The sequence below is a fragment of the Macadamia integrifolia genome, chromosome 9 (assembly GCF_013358625.1).
Source record: "Macadamia integrifolia cultivar HAES 741 chromosome 9, SCU_Mint_v3, whole genome shotgun sequence".
Taxonomy (NCBI): domain Eukaryota; kingdom Viridiplantae; phylum Streptophyta; class Magnoliopsida; order Proteales; family Proteaceae; genus Macadamia; species Macadamia integrifolia.
In genome coordinates this window covers 19,710,209-19,733,053 of record NC_056565.1, presented here as the reverse complement: position 1 = coordinate 19,733,053, position 22,845 = coordinate 19,710,209, and the positions used below count along the sequence as shown (strand labels likewise).

At 40.3% G+C, this 22,845-nt stretch overlaps 3 protein-coding genes and 1 pseudogene across 3 annotated transcripts; 1 reads left to right on the top strand and 3 right to left on the bottom strand.

Moving 5' to 3' along the window:
- Positions 1 to 2,243: 2,243 nt before the first annotated feature.
- On the bottom strand, positions 2,244 to 3,361 carry LOC122088656 (chlorophyllase-1, chloroplastic-like). Its single transcript, XM_042657974.1, has 2 exons — positions 3,043 to 3,361; positions 2,244 to 2,952 (listed from the first exon to the last, which is right to left on the bottom strand). Exons 1-2 carry the CDS (start codon positions 3,319 to 3,321, stop codon positions 2,263 to 2,265), a joined length of 969 nt encoding a protein of 322 aa, XP_042513908.1. The 5' UTR covers positions 3,322 to 3,361; the 3' UTR covers positions 2,244 to 2,262.
- Positions 3,362 to 4,613: 1,252 nt separating this feature from the next.
- LOC122089595 (uncharacterized mitochondrial protein AtMg00810-like) lies at positions 4,614 to 5,204 on the bottom strand. The gene has a single exon (XM_042659320.1). It carries the CDS (start codon positions 5,202 to 5,204, stop codon positions 4,614 to 4,616), a length of 591 nt encoding a protein of 196 aa, XP_042515254.1.
- Positions 5,205 to 15,041: 9,837 nt separating this feature from the next.
- Positions 15,042 to 16,471, top strand: LOC122088199 (annotated as a pseudogene).
- A 2,171-nt stretch (positions 16,472 to 18,642) lies between these two features.
- LOC122090137 (VAN3-binding protein-like) lies at positions 18,643 to 22,267 on the bottom strand. Its single transcript, XM_042659985.1, has 7 exons — positions 21,756 to 22,267; positions 21,021 to 21,143; positions 19,868 to 20,351; positions 19,535 to 19,759; positions 19,400 to 19,449; positions 19,142 to 19,199; positions 18,643 to 18,865 (listed from the first exon to the last, which is right to left on the bottom strand). The coding sequence occupies exons 1-7, from the start codon at positions 22,056 to 22,058 to the stop codon at positions 18,654 to 18,656; spliced, it is 1,455 nt and encodes a 484-aa protein (XP_042515919.1). The 5' UTR covers positions 22,059 to 22,267; the 3' UTR covers positions 18,643 to 18,653.
- Between the last annotated feature and the right edge of the window lie 578 nt (positions 22,268 to 22,845).

Genomic DNA, 22,845 nt, shown 5'->3' with positions numbered 1-22,845 from the left:
TGTATATATCTGAAGTTATTCTTGTAATAAGATCACACTTGGTAGAGTTATTGCGTGAAAGTGCTAGCTTAGGCCAATCTACTTCGACTCTTTTTTATAGTTTACACACCCACTTTTGGAAGTGAAAAAACGTGTAGAATTGCTTCTCTTTCACAAGCAAATGGAATAGTGGGGGTTCACTCTTCTGTTTTTAAAGCTTTGGGTGCAACTGAGCCTCCACCACAAATACTATTCTCAATGGTCTGGACTCTGGAGATAATAACGTGGTTGCTTTAATCATAGGCCCCTTTACACATAAAAATTAAAGAGAATAAAGGAGGGAGGGGGGGGGGGGACCATTGTACGTTGCACTCTTTTTGGGTTTGGATGCCCAAATTTCCTTTTAAAAAGCAAAGTCCCAGTGGCATATAATAGAGCAAACAAAGCTGTGGGGGAACCCATTATCATACTTTCTTTGGCCTTCATCCTTGTGGTTACACCTTCTTGGGCCTTCATCTCTAAGGTTCTCAGTGAGTACTACGTGGCTACTTGACCATCCTATCTTCACACTTGATGGATCAACTACATAAGTTCAATTGGTCTGTCCATAGAGTTTCTCATAGGTCATGATGATGTGGTAATTCTGACTATTAGATAGAAAGTGTGGTGTTTGAATTGACTATGTGTTAAACTAATAGATTTAAATTATATGTAAGTGAATTATCTCTTTCTGCGCCCGGTGAAATTGTATTGTATTGTTTCCTTTCAATCGAGTGGGCCTTAGGTTTCACTTGCTTGCCTTATGTATATCCACGCTTTCATTTTTGAATTGTCCACATATTGACGCCCTCGCTCTTGTAGCCTGGATTTATCAAGCTTTATTTTGCCACGGTCCCCTACCAAACAAATCAACCCTCAGCCATCCGTGGTTGGGCTGGGTTGGGTCGGGCTTGAATTTAGCATTTAAAAACTTAGGCTGAGCCTAGATTTTCTAAAACCAACCCAGCTCGACAAACTTGGGTCTACTGCATTTACAAACTAATCAAGCTTTAGATATATTTTGTCATGGTCCCCTACGAACAAATCAACCTTAAGCCATCTGAGGTTGGGCTGGGTTCGGTCGGGCCTGCGTTTAGCATTTAGAAACTTAGGCTGGACCTAGATTTTCTAAAGCCAGCCCAGCTCGACCAACTTGGGTCTACAGCATTTAGAAAGTTGGCCTTGGCTTGCCACAAAGTTATCTCTCGGACCATTATGGGCCATTGGGAAATGTACCCACTTAGATCGTTTCCATTTTCAGGTAAAGTTTCTTCATTGTGGATCAGGTGGTCGTCGCACAATCTCGATTAACACACATGGAATCCATCATAGAGCTTTTATTGGATAAATTTCATGTGTGAATCATTGATCCGCTCTCAAGTTTCTTAGGGTCGGTCACCAAATTTCCATGCAATGACTACCTGTTATACCATATAGAGTTGATCAAATAAAAAATATGCCATATGGAACGATGATTTAATAAAAATATTGCAGGTTGCCCAACAAGGAGGTTCAAACCAATCAAAATAAGAGGGATAATCTAATATTTTTCCCCATAATCTAATTACCCCATCTCTTCATAAATCTCCATGTCCAAGCTTTTGCTCTTGAATCAGATCATGGAAGTCAAAAGAAGAGGTTCTAATCCTGAACCATCTACCACGGGTCCGGATCAAGGATGATTCGGATCAATTCATATCGATTTGGATTGGATAGACTTATACTTATTTTTTAATTAAAAAAAAAAAAAGTTAGAAGGTTTCTTCAAAGGCTGTGGGCTCCTGCACCAATGTGAGAGTCAATGAGAGCACTAGTAGAAGCGCCAACAGGGTTAGGATTTCTATCTTTCATGAGTTGTGGGGTGGTCATTTCACCCCAACTACGTTTGGATATAGGAAAGATGCTTTCTTTTAAGCTTCATTTTCTCGTAAAAAAATGCTAGTGTTTGTAGTCCAAGAGCTCACTTAGTGTCCAAACATTGAGGTGCCCGTCACTAGGAGGAGCAGGGTGGTCATTTCACGCCCTCAGTGTCTAGGTGACGCAACCTCCTTGGTCTACATTTCTGCATTAGGTCAAGATACAAGTCGTTTATGTATTATTTGCTGCTTAAGACTGAGTGAGCAGTCCTTGGTGACAAGTGGAGTTAAATAAGAAGCATTTTTTTTGGTTAAGATGAGAGATTCCATTATCATAGGTGCATTATTATAGTATTACAGAGGACTCAATTAAGAAAGACCCTTACCCTCATGCTTCATCTAACACAACTGAATCAAGCGTGGTAGGAGCAATGGTAGGGTCATCGACTATGGCTTTGAGATCTGTAGTATCTTTCCCCACATAAGCTTTTATGGATGCAACAACAATCCCACCGACACATTTCCTCATGATCTCCCTAGAACCACTTCCTTTCTTACAGGCAATCCCTGAAAACCAACCATTAATGCCCATAGGATCATCATTCAACATGTCCATATGACCATAATCTGTAGCCACCATATGTCCTCTAGTGGGCTTACATTCCTTGAAGAACTCCTCATGATTCACTCCCTTAGGGGCACAAGAGCAGAATATTGGATTGGCCTTGTTATCTCCCAACCCTGTTCCCACCACCATCACAGGGATCCCTAGATTGAAACATTCTTCTCGGTTGGTAAGTATTACTGGAGGCACTTGAAAAGCTTTACTTGTGCCTGCAACTGGGTCGATGCCTATTAATACAGAAAAGGTAAGAGATGTCTGAGCGTAAGAGCCTGGTTTAAGGGCAAAAGCAGCTTTGCCACCTCTGCTATGGCCTGCAAGGGCAAGCTTGGTGAGGTCTGCTTCAACATTTTCAGGGAGCAACGATTGAAGGCCTTGGGGAAACCAGTTTGTGACATCCGCCGCAGAATTTATCTCGTCGTAGCCAGAAGCAGTAGGAAACTTGGGATTGTATAGCTAGAAATTAATTAAACCAAATTAGAAAAGCTTTTTTATGTGAACCACTAGTAATCAATAAATATGATGATGATATGAAGATATACAAACCTGAGGAGCAATAGATATATAACCATGGGAAGCTATATGTGTGAGGAGCTGTGAGTAGAAGGAATTGTAGAGAGCGAAGCCATGAAGAAAGAGGAGAACTGGGTAAGTTCCTTCTTTCGTTGGTGTGATTATTAGCAATGACTTGGGAGGTGGATGAGTGATGGATGAATCTCCACTATCTACACTTATGCTCTTCACTTCATACTTTCCTGTTTCAAACACACTAGTTGTGGTAGTGCCATTACTGCTCAAACCGGGCTTAGCTTCCAATAGAGCCATCTTTCTCTCTCTCACTCTAGAAAAACATTAAAGCCTCACCTCTTACTTATAGAACTCTGAGACGAATTATAGATTGGTTTGGTTTATGAATTTAATAATTTGAAGATAATTTTGTCGCTTTCATAAGAGGTCCCTTCGTTACCTTTAAGCATGAAAACGTGGTTGCAATTAAGACAAGAACGGGATGGGGGTGGAGGTGGTTACTGTTTATGCATTTTGCCCTATCGCCACAGAATCAGAATCAGGTTCAATTCATATCCCCATTTACAGCCAAGTTCTCCTCCCCTGCAGGTAACCCATATCACACTGGTGAGATATGGGGTGGAGTCCCTAGATCTTCGCCCTTGGGTCAGCTGAAACTTCCTAATAATGTCCGCCTTCTCTCACACACGGTTCTTTTCCATTTTTTATCTCCATCTTTTCTATTATTACCACCCTTGTATACCCTCTTGTCTGTGACCTTTACCCGTCCCGATTTGTTTTTTCTTCCCAAAAAGTCTTCCACATTTCATCTATACCTGCGATTTGTCACTCTCAACCCTTTACAGCTTCTCTTATTTTTTTTTTCTTTTCTTATTTTATCCCAGCGACAGACATCTCTCTCTCTCTCTCTCTCTCTCTCTCTCTCTCTCTCTCTCTCTCATCTTGTCCTTATCTTGACCGACTATGTCACATGAAGAGAATATGTTTTTATTAACTCTTCTGTTACAGATTTGTTACATATATATACATGACAGGCAATGTGCCAATAACTGATTCAAGACTCAACTTGACATCACGTGGTCTGTTATAGATTTATTACAAGATTGGTGTGCTGAGGTGGCAAGGTTATTATGATGAGGTGGTATATCTCCACCAGCCCCCCTCAAGTGAATCAGGGGAGAACCCACTGTGAGCTTGCCTCGTAGAGTTTGAAAACGTAAACGTGACAAACCCTTCGTAAGAATATCAGCCACCTAATCGGTGGTGCAAACATATCGAACAACCAATTGAGACGCCACCATTTCTCTAACGAAATGAAAATCAATCTCAATGTGTTTTGTTCGAGAGTGAAAGATCAAATTGGCCGAGAGATACATGGCTCCGACATTATCAAACCAAATTTTTGGAGGTTGAGCGAGATAAACTCCCAGCTCTTGAAGTAAAGAACGAACCCAAACAAGTTCAGTTGCTGCTGCTACCACTGCCCGATATTTTGCTTCGGTGGACGAAAGCGACACAGTCCCCTGCTTGCGGGAAGACCAGCAGATCAAATGGGACCCAAGGAATACCCCATAACCAGTCGTAGAATGTCAATCATCGGGACACCCTGCCCACTCGGCATCCGAATATGCAGTAAGTGTAATGTCAGACTTTGAGTGAAATAGCAAGCCATCACCAAGAGACTGTTTGAGATATCTTAAGATCCTTTTGACAGCAGACCAATGCATGTCAGTGGGGCGATGCATGAATTGGGATACCTTGCTTACAGTAAAATTTATATCAGGTCGCATTACCGTAAGATATTGAAGAGCTCCTACGACCCTTCGATACTCAGCACCGTCAAATAGAGGAATACCAGAATCGGAAGTGATGGGAGGACCTGAAGAGATTGGTGTGGAAATAGGCTTAACACCACTCATGTTGGAGCTCTGAAGAAGATCAGAGGTATACTTCCTTTGACTAAGAAAGAGACCATCAGAAGTGGTGGACACATCTATTCCAAGAAAGTAACTCAAGGGGCCCAGGTCCTTTAATGCAAAAGTGGAAGATAAGGCCTTTATAAGAGCTGAAATTGCATCTATGGAGTTCCCAGTGATGATCAAATCACCAGGAAATAGAGAATAACCGAGGCCTTGCGGTAGACAAATAATGAAGTATCGATTTTGAAGAAGAAAAACCATGATTTATAAGAAACATACTTAACCGTGTGTACCACGCCCGTGGGGCTTGCCGGAGACCATACAATGATTTATGAAGAAGACATACATGATCTGGCTTAGACGATTCGACAAACCCCAGTGGTTGAGACATATAGACTGTTTCATTGAGCGTTCCATGAAGAAATGCATTTTGGATGTCAAGTTGTCTCAATGGTCAACCATTTGTAACAGCAAGGGAAATAACAACCCGGATTGTTGCAGGTTTGATTACGGGACTGAAAGTGTCATTAAAATCCAAACCGGGTAGTTGATGGTAGCCCTTGGCCACTAATCGCGCTTTGTAGCGCTCAACAGTTCCATCCAAGGATTAAAGTATCGGTATCGATCACCGTATCGGTCGGCCAAAATTAAGATACGTATCGGAGGGTATCGTATCGTATCGGAGATACACTAAGATACGCTAAAGATACACACATAAATGGATAGGAAACATTTTTTTAAACACTTTTGCATAAAAGAATTTGTTAAAAAAAGCTATTGATAACATATATTATGTATAAACACTAAATTGAGGGTATCGTACTAAGAATTCAAGGTCTGTAGTTGTCCCATAAATGTAAAATCCTTGATCCCAATCTTGATTTCCACTTTAGTTAGAGAGAAATATGGCTGACAGCAACTTTGGAACAAAAACCCTTCAAAAATTCGTTTTTTTCTGAAAAATTACCCATATTGGCCATTATATGACCGTAGCGCCGATACGTATCGATACTCACTGATACGTACCGATATATATATCGATACTCACCGATATGTGCTGATATATACCGATACGTACCGACGATACATACCGATACTCACTGATACGTATCAATACATACTGAAACGTACATTTTACCTCAATTTTATATTTCCCATAGAGTCGTATCGTATCAATGTGTATTAGTGGTGTATTGATGCATATCGGTATGTATTGTAGGATATATATCGATACAAAATGATTTAAAAAATTCAATGTATCGTATCGGTGTGTATCGTATCGATCGACTAAATTTAAGATACGTATCGGAGGGTATCGTATCGGTATCGGAGATACTTAAAACCATGGTTCCATCAGATCGTCTTTTTACCCGAAACACCCACTTGCAGCCAACTATGTTTTGGGAAGAAGTGGGTGGTACCAAGGACCAAGTTTTATTGTGAAGAAGTGCATTAAATTCTTCTTGCATGGTTGTCCGCTATGGTGCCATCTTAACTTCCTGAGAGTAACATGTTGGCTCAACACAATTGGGAAGAGGATGTTTTGTTGCCATTAAGTTCAACCACGATGGAGGGGGAGGTAAGGCACCAATCCGTGATCGAGTTACCATGTGATGAGGATGATCCGAGACCGATTTAACATGAATTGGTAAATCAGACTCAGGAAATGGATGTGGTGAATTAATAGAATTAGAAACAGAGGCAGGTAGATGGGCTGAAGTGGGTTCCAAAGGATTAATGGATGGGCCCATGTTATGAGGGTCCTCATAAGGTGGAATACTGTTGACATATGTGCCCATGTTATTTTGTTCCTCAACCTAAAGAGTAGTGGATCTGTTGTAACCCGACAGTCACTGAGAGGGGGGGTGAATCAGTGAGTCCAATTCCGATCCCCAAAAACTTGTCTGATGTCTGGCCAAGAAAAACTTGATATACCTGTCCCTGTTTGCACACAGTTGTATGCACACTCAGCTTCTCATAGGCACTTCCAAGTATGCATACCCATTCCACATTCCACGCACTTCAATATAAAATGCAAACAACAAGCACCCACAACACAGGATTTTTACGAGGTTCGGCAATTTATCTACATCCCCGGAGTAGTGCCTGTAAAGGCTTCGTACCTACTCAATACACTACTTTTGACTGCACCCACAGTCGGGAGCACCCACACCCAATTTTCTCAAGCCGAAGCTGAGATGGCACTCGTAGTGCCAATACAATGTGTAGCACCCACTACACAGGAGCACCCACTTCCGGTGCTTAGCACCCACTAAGCACACAATAAGTAATACAATTAAATTGGGCTTATATCAATGCCTTACAGTCAAGCTCTGCCTAGCATATGCATCCACAACTAGCTAGCATGCTTACAGTTCATCCACAACTAACCTAGCATGTGTACATTCATCCACAACTAACCCTAACATATATACATACATGTAATGTAAAATCAAAGGTTAGAGAATCTCACAACCGATTGTCTGGGATGACTGGAAACTTGTACTGATATGTTTGGTGCTCACACCTTCTCTCTCCTTGGTTTCTTGCTCTTCAAAGTAAACACATCCTTGTTTTCTTCTCTTCTTCCTTGGCTTTGAGTTAATGTACCATTAACACACTTCAACCACCTCTTTTACCTCCTTTAATGGCCTAAGAACATTTATCATCAAGAATGTATGTTCATTCAAGGACCAACAAAGAGGGGGAAGTTTTTCCTACCAACACCGTAGCCTTTCTTCACTCAAACCTCATATTTCTTGCTTCCATGGTGTAGGGTTTGAAAAAACGAAGAAGCTGCAACTTGGTTCACCCAAATCTGAGTTAAAATGAGGGAGATATGACCATTTGAAGTTGGAGCAATGAGATAGCCTGAAATGGAATCTTCGTAGGGGTGGCGTAGGCTACACCGGCGGCGCACGCAACAGGGCAAAATCTGACCGTAGATCTCATATAAAAGATTTTGTAATCTAAGCCGTCGGATTAAACCAACGGACAATAGATCCAAACCATTAAATTTGAATCTCGATGATGTCATCATGACGTAGGCGCTGACATCGTCAGAAGTGTTGTCGATCTATGATTGGTTGCTTTTTTGGATTTTAAGGGAGCTTGTCTCCCACTCACAAAAGAGAAATGCATATCGACCTTTGGATCCGAATCCTCCATGATGGCTTTAATCAGATTTCATGAGATCATTAAGATCGGAATCTTTTTTATACCTTCTATACATGCGCGAAACACCACAACATACCTTGATAAGGTGTAGCGCCAGTGCATCAAGAATTATGCACCTAACCAATCAAATTCTATGCGCAAGCATCTATCTCGTCCATGTCAGCACAAAATCTCAACAGCCTTTGGATGGGCATCAAGCCTACGTGATCGAATCTCGGCCATCCATTTCACTTCTCTTTACTCCTCTTTATTACAATCAAGCCCTTGCTTCCATATGTTTCAGTGCTTAAAGATCCCTTGTAACTCAGACCTTCAAAATCTTTAAATTACACAAAAGCCCTTAAAATTTCAAAAATAAATTCTGAAAAATCCACCCAACACTGAGAGCAACTGATGGATTTTCGGTTTGGATTTTTGAACCGACTTTACAGAAATACTTATAACTTTTTCATACAATATCCGATCGAGATGAAACAAAGTGCGTTGGAATCGTAACTGGATGCTCTACGACTTTTTAGAAGACTCAATCATCTGAATCATCCATGTAAAAAGACAAAAATGCCCCTATACCTTTTCAATGACGTATCTTTCTCATACGGAATCGAAACGCGATGAAATCAGAACCGTTGGAAATATTGTATTTTTTTCGTATTGTTACATGTAGAACACTTCCTTTAAAAAATTCATCTTCAATGTCGAAATTGCCCTCAACTGCCACAAATGCCGTAACTTCTTCATACGGTATCAGAATGTGACGAAATCAAATGCATTGGACTAGGTAAATTACAATATATCTTTTTTATGAATAACCGATCTTCCAAAAATGTCATTTACATTACCGAAAATGCCCCTGAGCATAAATAGGCCAAATTTGCCAGTTTTGACCTAGAAACCCGCACCACCTATTAATGATGTATTAAGCCACTCCATGCATACCAAACTGCTTTGTTATCTCATCGGTGACACTGGACAATGCCATATCATCATTTTCATCCACGTCACCCAAACTTGCCACGTCATCACCGTCACGTGGCCGAGTTGCCAACAATGACAACCATAAAACAACAGGATCTTGAAGACCCATGGGCTGAAAATGGTGGAGACTCACATGTACAAGGCAAAACCACAGGTGGAGGAGTACGGTGCCAGGGATCCACATTAACAGAAGCCCAAGAAGAGACTGAAGAAACAGAGGAATAGGAAAAAATAGATTCTTCAAACGTGACATGGCGTGAGATATACATCTTATTATGGGTAGAATCAAAGCACTTATAGCCCTTGTGGAGAAGTGAATAACCCAGAAAAAATGCACGGCTTTGAACGGGGTTCAAGCTTATTTCGGGAATATGGTCTTAACCATGGGTAACACGAGCAGCCGAAGGTCCAAAGAAATGTGTAGTCAGGGGTGGTTTTAAATAACCGATGCAAAGGGCTAACATTCCCAATTGTAGGTAAAGGCATTCTGTTTATCAAGTAGACAGCTGCAAGGAAAGCATATGTCCAGAATTGGATTGGAAGACTAGCGTGAAAAAGGAGAGCCAAACTAGTCTCAACAATGTGCCGATGCTTTCTCTCAGCAGTGCCATTTTGAGCTTGGGTGTGTGGGCAAGAAAATCGATGAGAAATGCCATTCATGCAAAGAAATGGATTCAATTTTTGAAATTCGCCACCACCATCAGTTTGCAAGGATTTTATTTTGCAGTCAAAGTAATTTTCAACATGGAACTTCTTTGGGTCAGCTGAAACTTCCTAATAATGTCCGCCTTCTCTCACACACGGTTCTTTTCCATTTTTTATCTCCATCTTTTCTATTATTACCACCCTTGTATACCCTCTTGTCTGTGACCTTTACCCGTCCCGATTTGTTTTTTCTTCCCAAAAAGTCTTCCACATTTCATCTATACCTGCGATTTGTCACTCTCAACCCTTTACAGCTTCTCTTATTTTTTTTTTCTTTTCTCTCTCTCTCTCTCTCTCTCTCTCTCTCTCTCTCTCTCTCTCTCTCTCTCTCTCTCTCTCTCATCTTGTCCTTATCTTGACCGACTATGTCACATCCATGCACCGCTGCTTCCTCTCTACAGATTTTTTGGTAAAACTTCCTCTCTACAGATTCTCCAAAACCCAACAACACCTTTGGAAGATGCTGGTCCCTTTCGCTTGCTACCGTGTCGTCAAGTCTTGACTCATTCTTCTCCTCACTGCTGGAATTCGATTCCGCTGTCAATGAAGATCTTGCAGCCAAACCTTGTAGACCTTTGTCCTTATCGTTGATGGTATTGTGGTTAACGCACCGTTCCCGTCTAAAGAGGACCTGAATGGGACCAGACTAGCAGAGAGGAGCTGTGTTCATTTGCTACACAGATATTGGCACTTCTTGGAGTTTATCTCTGCTGAGGCCAAAAACGTTGTCGTGGAGTAAATTTTGAAAAGGTATACTAAAATCCTATGGGAATTTGAAAACCTTTGGACGATGGATTAACCAATCTTTAAGGCTTTAAAAAAAAAATTTCCAATAAAGTTTCTCTAGCTATTATTTACCCAAAGGAGTTGCAAATGTTTTCTAGGGTGCTAATAGATGAGCTTTACTCGTCAAACATAAGGAGGAGTTGGGAAGATATATAGAACCCTGGAATCTTCTAATGTATGTGAAGATGGAAAGATACAAGGAATTATCCATGAAATATTACTTGGGTATTCAAATTAAAACCTTAAGCTATTTGGTGGAGAAGGCCCAAAGACTTAATAAGACATCCAAATTCCCAGATAACCAGTGTGTCAGCATGTCACTGTAACTCCCAACATCTCAACAGATAATAGGTTGAGAGGGAGGGAGGGAGGCAAAGAAAAATTCTTTCATAAAATCCATATCCATGAGAGTTATTGGGTTTTATGTCATGTATTTTGCAATAATTTACATAATTATTATTAGGCTTGTTTATGTTTGAGTTGAGTTCAGGTTCATTACATGCACAAAGGTAATATTGTCATTATATGGGGATTAAGGTTTTTATGGTTTTCTATCTATGGTCTTTATGTGAAAAATCTAAACACAAGCAAAGGAGATAATTTTGTGAAGTAGAGAATGATGTAGATAATTTTTGTGACTTAATGAAAAATCTCAGGTTCTATCATTACCCAACCACATTAAATTTCTCATATTATGTGTGATTGTTTGTTTGATTTCTTTCTAGTGGTTGTGCATTCATCCCTAACAAAAATCTTGTATTTTCTAAGAACATGATACAGAAGCATCAATTGCACAGTTTACATGAATTACTTAACTATGATGGGAAGACAAACTCGGGTATGTAAAGAAAGATATAAATCCGTGGGAAATCATATGCTTGAGAAGATCATCAGATCGGGTAAAAGCAATTGTTGAGATCAAATAAGCCATGGGGAAAGAGATCACCCTCTACGTTTATGGTCTGCCACTCGAACTGATTTCAGCATGAGAAGGGGTGAATTTGAAACCTTACCAGTAGCGGCAGAAGGTATAGGTTCAATTGTTTCGGTTTCGGGTTGATTTGGATTCAGTTTAGTTTGACTTTCTCTCATTGGTTTGATATCAGATTTGGTCTGGTTTGGGTTCAGCTTGTCATGTATACATATAAATTATTATGGATAAATTTCTGTGTCGTAAACTCTTTTTTTTTTCTTTTGAATTTATGTTTACTATATATTTAGATTCGGTTTTAATGTGGTTTGATTTTTAACTGATTTCACAATACCCCAAATCTAAAATCAAATCAATAAAAAATCATCACTTCGATTCGATGTGAGCTTTTTCAATCAGTTCAGTCTGCTTTCACTGGTTTGGGTTAGGGTTACCTGTTTGGACACGTGTCCCCAGGTGTCGATAGGTATTGGAATGCGTGACTAAACTCTCTTAATCGCTGAAAGGTAGTTGGAGAGTGTAGTTTTTTTTTTTTTTTTTTTTTTTTTTTTTAATAAAAACTCATAAAACATTGAGACAAATAGTACTTTGGTAGTACTTTGGTTAAGTGATTGCATTGAATGATTGAAAACGTTTTAAATAGATAGAAAATGCATTGTGGAAATCACAGGTACACTGGATGGGACTTGGATTTGAAAACTTAGAATGTAAAGGTAGACTGGGCCTGTCATTGCCTAACGGATGGGTCCTCCAATTTTTGGGCGTGAAAAACTCATGATTTTTGTGTAGAATTACGCATCTCTTTTATGGGCAAGTGGAATAGGAGGGTAGAGGTAGCTAACACGTAATGGACCCCCCCCCCCTCTCCAACTAACAGTTCGTTGATTGGTAATATCAGTGATTAAATAAATTGTATATTCTTTCTTTGGTAGGTATTGACTGGAGAACTGGACCGGCTAGCCAGGCTGTCCGGAGGCCACCCACTGTTGTGGACGAAGAAGTGTGTGCTTCTATAGCATTAGATAGTGGTTTTTGTTCTGGGATGGACCTCTCTTAGCTAATTTGGTTGTATTTGCATATACTCTTCTTTTTTTAAATCTTTGGGTGGGTCTACAACCAAGTCCAACCGAACATACACCACCAATACTATTTTTGGGTAAGTTCATGCACTTAATGTTCTAGAAATACCAAAGGGGGGTTGGGGGAGGAACAATGGTTGTTGCACTATTCTTTTTTTTTTAGGTGCCAAGAAAAAATAATGGTGTATGAGGCTTCCACCATTGCAGGGTCTCGGAGGTTCATAATGTAAGCAATCTTAACACCACTTTAGAGAAGTTGTTTCCTGAATCAAACCAATGAGGACATGCATGATCACTTTATCGTAATGGAACAACCTTACATTGCATCAAAGTCTACCCTCTTTTTAAAGGCCCCATGGGCTGCAACAGAAGAAACAAAGCTCTTGTTTGGCCTTCATCTCTGTGGTTACAGCTTTTTGGGCCTTCCTCATTGCATTTCCAAAGGGTATTTGATTGTGATAACAATGTTATACTGGACATTAGAAAATTTGTGAAGGAGGATGAAAGTAAATCAATTAAATTTTATTAAACATATCATTGGATGGTCAGGGTAGAGAGGCTGTAAGTTTACCCTTTCTCTTTTGGAAATGTAATAATTTACAGTGCAAGTTAGGCCCAAAAAACCCGAGCCTACCTCAGGCATGCCTTATATTGTCTGCAGTTAAATTTCAAGCCCATGGGTCTGGCAAGGCTAGGGTTAGAAAACCTCGGCTGAGGATAGGCCGAGCTTGGGGTGGGCTGTTAAAATAGGAGTATAGAGCATGGGCAATTTGCCACTTGATGGCCCATCTAGGTAAGCCCAACTGGTCTGACCATGGATTCTCCCACATTGGCAGGATGATGTGGTGATTCTGCCTTTTGGATAGAAAGTGTGGTGTCTGGATTGGCCTCGTGTTAACATTCTAGTTTTGAAATTAATTTAAATGTCTCTTATGCATAACCAAGCACTCATGTAATTTTAGTCGTCCACATATTGGCTTAGTCCCTTGGATTTATCAAGCTTTATTTTGCCTAACAGTGTCAATTGGTTCGGTTTTGGTGTACATAATGTGGTTCGGTTTGGTTCATTTTTATTTGACTGAAATCAAAATCTCATCATTTACTAAACGGTTGCACTTTCTAAAATCGCAGTCATTTAGTAAATAATTTCGGTTCCACGGTTTTTAAACAATGTCGATTTTACAGTTTTAAACGGTTTTGATCACGATTTATTCCATATAATTTCTAAACGGTTAGTAATCGGTTTGCTAATTTATTCGCATACTTACTGAAATTTGCTTTTGTTAATAAACGATTCAATCTTGTATCAAATTAAATGAGGCACTAAACAAGTAAGGATTTAACTACATAACTACATCATAGGAGTAAATTTTTTAATAGACTGTTGGACAACCCCTCTGGTCCTTAATTCTTCCCTGAATTAAAGCATTATGTTTTGTTAAAATAACCAAATATTTAATTGTTAAACGAGTTAATAGGATCGATTTTGACGTTTAAACGGTTCAATTTTCACAGTGTCAATTCGGTTTGAAACAAACTGGTTAAATGGTTAAAACCGATCCAATCCATTTAACTAATTAGTTTTGTGATTTCAGTGTAAACAAGTCTGTTTGATTTCGATAAACGATTTTGATTTCAATTTCACATCCTTAATTTTGCCACTAGTCCCCTATAATAAACAAATATTAAGTTTCAACCCATCTGAGGTTGGACTAGGCCGAGCTTAGATTTTGCATTTAGAAACTTGGGCTAGGCCTAGGTTTTCCAAAGCCCCGCACAGTTTGCCCGAATTTCACTTATTACCAGTAATTAATAAATAATGATACAGTTTCCTAGAGAAAAATTGTGGAAAGCCACAAAGCTATGACTCGGACCATTATGGGTCTTTGGGAAATGCTCCCACTTAAAAAGGGGTGATTTCCATTTTTAGGTTTACCAAAAAAATTGAAATGTTTACCATTGGTTTTTTTGGTTCGATTCGATTTTAAATCATAATTATAGTCTATAAAATCAAAATTGAATCAATTTACTACAGTGCGATTTGATTTGATTATAGCCGATCGATTTCAATTTTGATAAACGGTTTCGATTCCCCACACGTGTGATCACCCAACCTTGAAAACACTGGAACTTGGAAAGAGGAAAGACCGCAGGAGAAAACTAGAAGTCAAGACCAGCAGAGGAATTCACGTGTCACCTAGAAAAATCCCAAGTAACCACAACACCCAAATGATCTATTGCCTACAGTAATTCACAAGACATCAAGAAGTTTCACATCCTTCGTCACCCCCATCTCCGGGAATTTATCCAAACTCCCCAACCCTTTCTAGTTATATTCCACCCATCTCTATCCTTCTCCAATACCAAACCTCGCGTCTCAACTCTCACTACTTGGAACCCATTTCAAACAAACCCTAGTTTTTCTCTCTCTATCTCTCTGAAAAGATGTGGACCTGGAACCAATCTCATCGGAAACCTGACATTGAAGCCGCCGCCGGTGGCGTACAATTTTATCCAATGATGCTAGAGAACCCAGCACTCCGATGGGCCTTCATTCGTAGGAAAAAAATCGTCTGCAATTTGGATCTCACACAATTCCGTGTAATACCACCTTCAGGCGGTGACACGTGTATTGATACCAATACAATGACCCAGATCTGATTTAAATGTCTTTTCACTAATTTAATGTTTTATTAGTTGTACCAAATCTTGGCCATTGTATTGGTATCAATACACGTGTCACCGCCTGAAGGTGATATTGCACGAAATTGTACGAGATCGGAATTGCAGACGATTTCAACCCTCATTCGTAAGATCTATTCCATCCTAAGCTTTCAGTTGCTTCTCACGGCTGCGATTGCTGCCCTTGTCGCTTATGTCCATCCGATTTCACATTTTTTTGTCAGCACTGGGGATGGCTTGGCTCTTTACATTTTTCTTATCATCATGCCTTTCATGGGTAACCCTTTTAATTCAACTTTTAAAGATTGAAAAGTTCTTCTGCAATTTTTTTTTTTTTTTTTTTTTTCTCCTAATGAGATCATCTGTTGTTGAATTATTACAGCCATACCTCTTCTTTACTTCTACCACCAGAAGTATCCGGTCAACTTCCTTCGGTCAACTTCCTTCTTCTTGCGTTATTTACCGTACCTCTTTCATTTGCCGTTGGAGTGACTTGTGCATTTACCAGCGGTAAGGATGTAAAATAGCAACCGGGTAGAACTCATCCTTAAAAGTTAGTACTTTTGCTTGGTTTTCTAACATCTTTTCCTTAATAGCTAGCTTTAGAGGATGAGCTTTACATGTCAACAACTTTCTTTTTATATTTTACTGAAACTTGATATGTATTGCTTTCACTGTTTACAGGGAAGATTATTAGGGAGTCAGTAATTCTAACAGCTGTGGTGTTAGTAAGCCTTACTCTGTACACGTTCTGGGCAGCAAAGAGAGGTTATGATTTCAACTTCCTCGGACCTTTCATATTTGGAGCACTACTAGTGATTCTGGTTTATGGTATAATACAGGCAAGTCTGGTTCCGAACCTCCAATTTTTTATTTTCCTCCATTAATTACTGTATATAGAGATTAAAGGTGGTGCATGGTTGTGTTTGGTGGTGTTTCCCTGCAGATATTTATACCCGTGGGAAGGATAACAGTAACGATATATGGGGCATTGGCTTCCATTATATTCTGTGCTTTTATCATATATGATACTGACAATTTGATCAAACGCCATTCCTATGATGAGTACAGCTGGGCTTCTGTGTGTCTCTATCTTGACATCATCAACCTTTTCCTCTCCCTTCTTACTATCTTCAGGCCAGTGGACACTTGAGAAGACTTCTTTTTTTTTTTTTTGAAGTTTTACTAGTGTATGTTTACTTCTTCAATGGAACGATACAAGAATGTAAAACCAAGTTTCTCAGTTCTAATTTTCTGGGCTTGACATACCTTTAGCAATCTCAAACTTCAAAAAGAAGAGTTCTTCTTAACTTGCAGAAAATACTACGCTTCTTCACTATAGGTATGGACATGGACATATATGGGAGGGTAAAGGGATACCCTTGAATATGAGTCTGAAATTTGAGTTCTGGTTAGTCCGCAACATTGTCTCCGAGTCTTGGGCCCAGCGGCTCAGCCTAGATTGGGTGGGATTTTTAAGCCCAGACCCAACCCTGTTGGGTTCAATCTAGTTGTACCAACATTGATTGTGGAAGCTTTGAGCTGGGTGACCGTAATTGACCTTGGGCATGGAAATCTCAGCCCTATGTCTAGCCCGAAGATTGCAAGTCCTAGATGGGCTTTGAGGGGCAAAAGACGGGCTTACTCATGAGCAAAACTTACACCTTAGCTGTAATATTTGGTTGGTGAAATTTTTCTTGCACCAAAAGTACAACCATCAATGGTCATAAATGTAAGCGTTTCAAGATCATTTACTAAAGAAGAAAGTTTCAGCCCAATCAAAATTTTCAAGTCTGAAAAGTAAAATTATGAAAATTTGAACATGGATGAATGTAACCTTAGGCATGTATGGACATACATGAGATGTTAGGAGTATTATATATAGGAGATAGCGAGTTGATTTCATAAAAGAAGATAAGAGGAGAGATTGAGGCAGAGGTGCTAGTGTACTTGGCCCCGGCTGTTCTGAAAACGTTTCCATTATTTTAGGCTGGAATACATCTAGAAATATGAAAAGATGTTTTTTTCCTACATTCCCATTCTCAGATATGGTAATGGTTCTAAGAACAAGGCTCATCCTGGAATGCGATTTTTAAGCAAAATGGGTTCTTGCTCTCTTGCGTTCTCACATCTTGCAGCCCAGCCTTGGCTTGCTTTTTGATCCAATACCGATACTTAGAACCATGCTTCTATCAATATTGTATTTCTTTATCAACAAAAATTATAACAATTTTAACCTTATTGAAAAAATCACATTAAATGCTTTTGAGAACAAGGCAAAGTGAAAATTTAATGGAAGTATCAAATTCTAAACACACCAATAGAGGTGTCATCTCTATCCTCAACGAGGAACCAAACCCACCAATTTCAGAGATTCTTGTCCCCTAGGATATCATATTTGCATCCTGTTTAGAGTCCTGTAATTTCTACTTTATCCTTAGGCGAAGAAACAATTTGGCTAACTCTCTTCCAAGGAGGGCCCCAGTCCATGACATGTTATATTTTGTATGACCTAGTTTCACTCAACTTCTTGATGCTCGTAATTCAAAATCTGTGTAAATTAATACACAAGGAGCATGCTCAATACATAGTCTAAACCCAAGCTTGGCCGGGTCCTAACCCTAACTAGGGCCAACCCTAGCCCACCCTGCAAGTTGAAAAGCTCAGCACAGACCTAACCTGGCTCTGGATTCCAACGCCAAACTTGTAACTTGCATCCCTATGACATGCCCATGAGATTCCCGTGTCACTTTACTTAGAAAAAGGACGGGAGAACTGAGAATTGTCCCCTTTGCCATAGGCTTTTGGATCATTGTTTTGTCCTACTCAGTTCTCTTAAATGCAATTAGTGGGAAAACAACAAAGGAAACCATGAAAGAAAACTACAAGTTTCAATGATCTTGGTTTCCTTTTTAGCTTTAGACCATTTGAAAAGATTGTTTCCACTACTTCACTGAAAACCATTAAACAAACAAAAAGAGAGGAAGAAAGGCAACACCAAATGACCACAATAATCAAATTTACAATGCAACAAGTAAAATCTAATCCAAAGATCAAACATATTAACCACCATCTCTTTCTAACCCAAATCCTCTTTTTGACTACCTCTGCGGCTCCTGCCTGCAACCAGTCCAAGATTCTTTTTTTCCTTCCCCTTTGAAACTTATGACCTCAATTCTCTTAATTTTTGGCCACCCTCTATTGCCCAGATACAGAAAAAGACCCACGATATTCCCTGCAAGTACAAAGGAAATCCCATCTCCTAATCATCTCTGCTACTTACTTTCACTTTCTCTGTACAAAAGTGGTCACAGATTAACAATTAGGCCCCGCCACCCATTATCTTCAAAAATTCTTTCCTTCCTTCCCCAATTCTCAGTTGTGTCGGCCATTCCGTTCAGCTACTATGGATAGAAGCCTAGAGACTCCTTGGGTCCATACATCGTACTCTCGTTGATTCCTGCACTCGAACTCTACCACCCCACGCATCTCTGTTCTCAGCCCAAAGTAGCATCGCTCCTCCCCACCCTCCAGCAAGTGCCGCCCAGGCCATGCAGGAATGTCCTTGATTACCTCTATCACCATATCTGCAACATAACCCAGAAGAAGAGAGACAATGTTGAATTAGAAAATTAACTAAATTGGGTTAGCTCCCTTATGGTTAAATTTAAGAGGGGAAAAAAAAAAAATCCGAAAGAAGAAACCCATCTCTTTTCTTTTTCAACTTTAGTCAACTTTAGTAGTGGTAGAATCCTTTATCGGATCCCGAGGATTTAAGTAAGACATTGATCCTTCCTTCAGTCACACTAGGTTTCTAGGGGGAGCCATTTTTGAGTAGGAGAATACATTGAAAGGGGTCTTACTCTTTTTCTTTTTAGTAATGGTCCCGGCCACATGTCTGCTCTTCATTTTCAGCATTACCTGCAAGGAGATTACGATTCAATGGTGAATAATGTCAAAATTTGAAGGCCCATGACAATGTTCAACATGCGCACCAAGTGGGGTAATGATAAGTGAGAAAGAAAAAGAAAAGCTGCTTCTGTTCTTGGTTTAATCATCGATTTTTTCTGTACAAGTAAAGGTACAGAGGAATAACGAACGGACGAGAAAGAAAGACTCACCTGACCCATCCGATTTATATAAACAGATACTATTTTCCAATGAAGATCACCTGCAACATTGACGCATTTCTTCGGTTAAATTAAATGCATAAAAAATTAAACATGGAATATAACAGAAATTATCCAAAATTACACCTTTACGAGTTCGCTTGAGGAGCTCACAGCCTCTAGCGAGAAGCTCTTGATTGCAAATGCCAAGGAAGTTATCTTCAGGGCCAAGCTCCCCACTGTTGCTACCGTTGGAATTACTACTATTATTGTTACCAGTCATACCCATCCCTCTTTCCACCGGTATCACTGCAGCTATGTTCCAGACTTCCCTTAGGACCCTGGCCTTCATTGTCGCAGCCCCACGTAAAGCTGCCAAAGCCCAATTCAATTCGGTACACACAATGATCTTCAGTGACCCACCGCTGAAATTTTAGAGAGAATTAATCATAATTGGAAAAACCCAACTCAGGAACTTACCAGTTGCAGCTGCAGCGGTAAGAGTCATGATGTCTCCAGGTGATCGTACATTAACGGCGGAGCTAATGACGGAAGCAAGGTAGTCCCGCTCTGCACCCATTGCCTCTGCAGCCTCCACGCATTGTGCAGCGACTAACGTCGCAGCAGATGCCACAGCCATGTCCGTCTTCGCCATCTGCTCATCCTTGCCGGAACCAGAAGAAGCCGCTGTAGCTGCAGCAATAGCAGCCACAGCAGCAGCAACTCCAGCAACCGAAACTGTAGCATGGAGCTGGGCGTTGTGCGCTCGGGTTTCTTCTTTCTTCTTCTCTCTCCTATCCTTCAACCACCTCCCAACAGTCTTTCCTCCACCAGCACCAGCACCAGCACCTCCACCAGCACCTCCTCCCCCGCCGCCACCAAAACCTCCTCCACCACCTCCACATCCGCCTCCGCCTCCACCGCCTCTGTGCTGGGTGCTTACGATGTTGTTCAAGCGACCGTGCTGCAACACGGGGAACACGGTTCATTAGAACATAAACTTTTGGTGTGATTCTCCGACTAACAAAACAGGGGCAGTATATTCAGTCACCGGTGATACTATCTTAATCCCTCTTCACCTTATCAGATTGGATTCTGTGTTCTACTTATTTAAGAAAGAAGAAAAAGCGAAGAAGCCTGAGCCCATTCCGCGGAATCAATCTTAAAGTAACAAACCATGAAACTGTACGACAAATAGGAATTCGGGGAATCAAATCAATGCAACTCCGAGCACATAAAAGGAAGAAAACAAGACATCACTTTCTCAAGAATGGGCAATGGAGATTTCGGGGTTTGCAGGGACTTTAAGGACTATCAAAGTATGTTTGGGATGGTAAAAATTTGATTCAAACAGAACTCGAAACTCGGAAATGTAATTTTTTAATCAGGAAATCACAGGTGTTTCTTAAGTTTTACGTCTTCTATAATGAAGATGGCGAAAAGCAGAGACTAAAGAGAGAGAGAGAGAGAGAGAGAGAGAGAGAGAGAGAGAGCAAAACAGAGGAAAGCTGCGATGGTGGTCACGTTGTCTTCACTCATCAGTGCTCGACCCTTGAGAAAGATAATTGAAATTTGAAGCATTATAAGAGAATCCCAATAGTAAAACTGTCCACAGAAAAGAGAGAAATCGGACCTTGACGTCGTCGATCTCAGATGGGGAGACTGGTGGGCTATCCGTCAAAGAGCCGCAGCTTTGCCCGCCGTTCAAAGGTCCGCTACTGTGAGAGAGCCTCCCCGAAGTAAGCGGAGACACTTCCTGCAGCAACACAAAACGGCGAAAATAACCAGATACAATGAGAGCTTTACAACAAAGAGATTTAATTGTTCTACAAAACTATATTCTGCAATTTCATCCATACTTCAGAGACGCACATTGCCGATGGGAGAATTAAAATATGGCACAAGGAATTCTGATCCCCCTTTATTTATAAACTATTTTCGAAATACAGAACAGCACTTGAACTTGCTAGAGAATAAAACTAAAGAAGCACGAGACAGGATTACTCGAGGAGACAAGCCCAGCTTTGCAGGCGGCTCCTATCTATTTCAAGTGAAAACAGTATAAACAGGAAAAATCAGAAAATACAGGACACGAAAATAAATTAAACAGGGCCACATGGTAGTAGCAGATGTGATCACGACAAAAACAAAAGTAGAAGAAGCAACATTAATGGCGAGAACATATGCTTCAGAAAATGGGAATCTGAAACAATGCAGAGCCCACTCAACCGCTATGTTAATTACCAAGAAGACAAAAAGGAATGCCCGAGAATGAAGGGGGTGAAGTTGAAACTTGAAAGTTGACACCAGAAGCAACATTTTTTATCGCATTAATTTCTGTTATCAGTGATATTAGATCTTCGCTTACCGACTGAGACATTATCCTCTCCATGACAAGTTGGGAAGTTGCAGAAGAAGCAAAAGAGAAGGGATTCCCGGCAACAATAGCAGCTTCCTCAGCCTCCCCTGCGATATCTTCAAGTATGGGAACTCCACCGCTGGAAGTCTTGAAAAGCATGGAAGGAGGGGCAAGAGCTTTAGACACTTCGAGAGCAGAAACACTCCATGAGCGTGAGAGAAACTCCATGGGCTCTCGTGGTGTCTCAGGTGGTTGGAACCCAATAACAGGGAAGGACTCAGGTCTCCAAGTGTCACTAATGGTGTCATCCATGAAAGCTTGGCCTATTCACTCACTATAACGAGTGATATGTATCAATGTCTGTCTTAAAGAGTTTCTCAACTGAAGTAGCTGGAGCCTAAAGCAGAAATGGTGAAGAACTAAAAAGAAAGAAGAGTGCGCAGGATAGGGGAGGAGGAGGGCGGGTGGGGCTGGAGTCTGGAGTCTGGAGTCTGGAGTCTGGCCTATGGGAGGATCAAGTCATTAAATGCGGAGAGATATGGCATTTTATAGCAGAGAGTGGCAGAGACAAAGCGGCTGGAATGTCAGTGTCTAAGGTTGAACACATTAGCCTTAATTAATTTATTAAAGTTAAAACCAAAATTAACAAAATAAATGAAAATAGTGTTCTCACTGATACTATGTCCTTTTTATTTATAGTAGAGGACATAGTGTTGGTAAATGACCACTCTACCCGCGATTGGACGCCTATGCATTTCTCTTGATTGGTCCTTACATTGACACAAGCAACATGATGTAAATTGCAATAATAATAATTTCTAACAAAAAAAAAAATTGGCAATAATAATAATGAATATGTAAACTTCGTCTCATCGGTGCTTTTGGGGGGGGGGGGGGGGGGGGGGCCAGGGTAAAATATTATCTCGAGTCTAGACATGAGGGGGAGAAGAAATATTTGATGCCCGTGGTTCAATAAAAAGTTTAATTCTATGGATCAAAAACTCAATATTTCTATCACAATAATTGCAAGATCTTATGAACAACCTAATATCTTTATCATATATATTGTTGGACAATTAAAAAATAGAGTTTTATTTCG

Coding starts and splice junctions, on each gene's coding strand:
- LOC122090137 (XM_042659985.1), bottom strand. CDS start 22,058: ATGGATGACACCATTAGTGACACTTGGAGACCTGAGTCCTTCCCTGTT. Junction 19,450..19,534: donor CCTCAAGCGAACTCGTAAAG/GTGTAATTTTGG, acceptor TCAATGTTGCAG/GTGATCTTCATTGGAAAATA. Junction 19,200..19,399: donor ATATAAATCGGATGGGTCAG/GTGAGTCTTTCT, acceptor ATCTCCTTGCAG/GTAATGCTGAAAATGAAGAG.
- LOC122089595 (XM_042659320.1), bottom strand. CDS start 5,204: ATGGTTTTTCTTCTTCAAAATCGATACTTCATTATTTGTCTACCGCAA.
- LOC122088656 (XM_042657974.1), bottom strand. CDS start 3,321: ATGGCTCTATTGGAAGCTAAGCCCGGTTTGAGCAGTAATGGCACTACC. Junction 2,953..3,042: donor ATATATCTATTGCTCCTCAG/GTTTGTATATCT, acceptor ATTAATTTCTAG/CTATACAATCCCAAGTTTCC.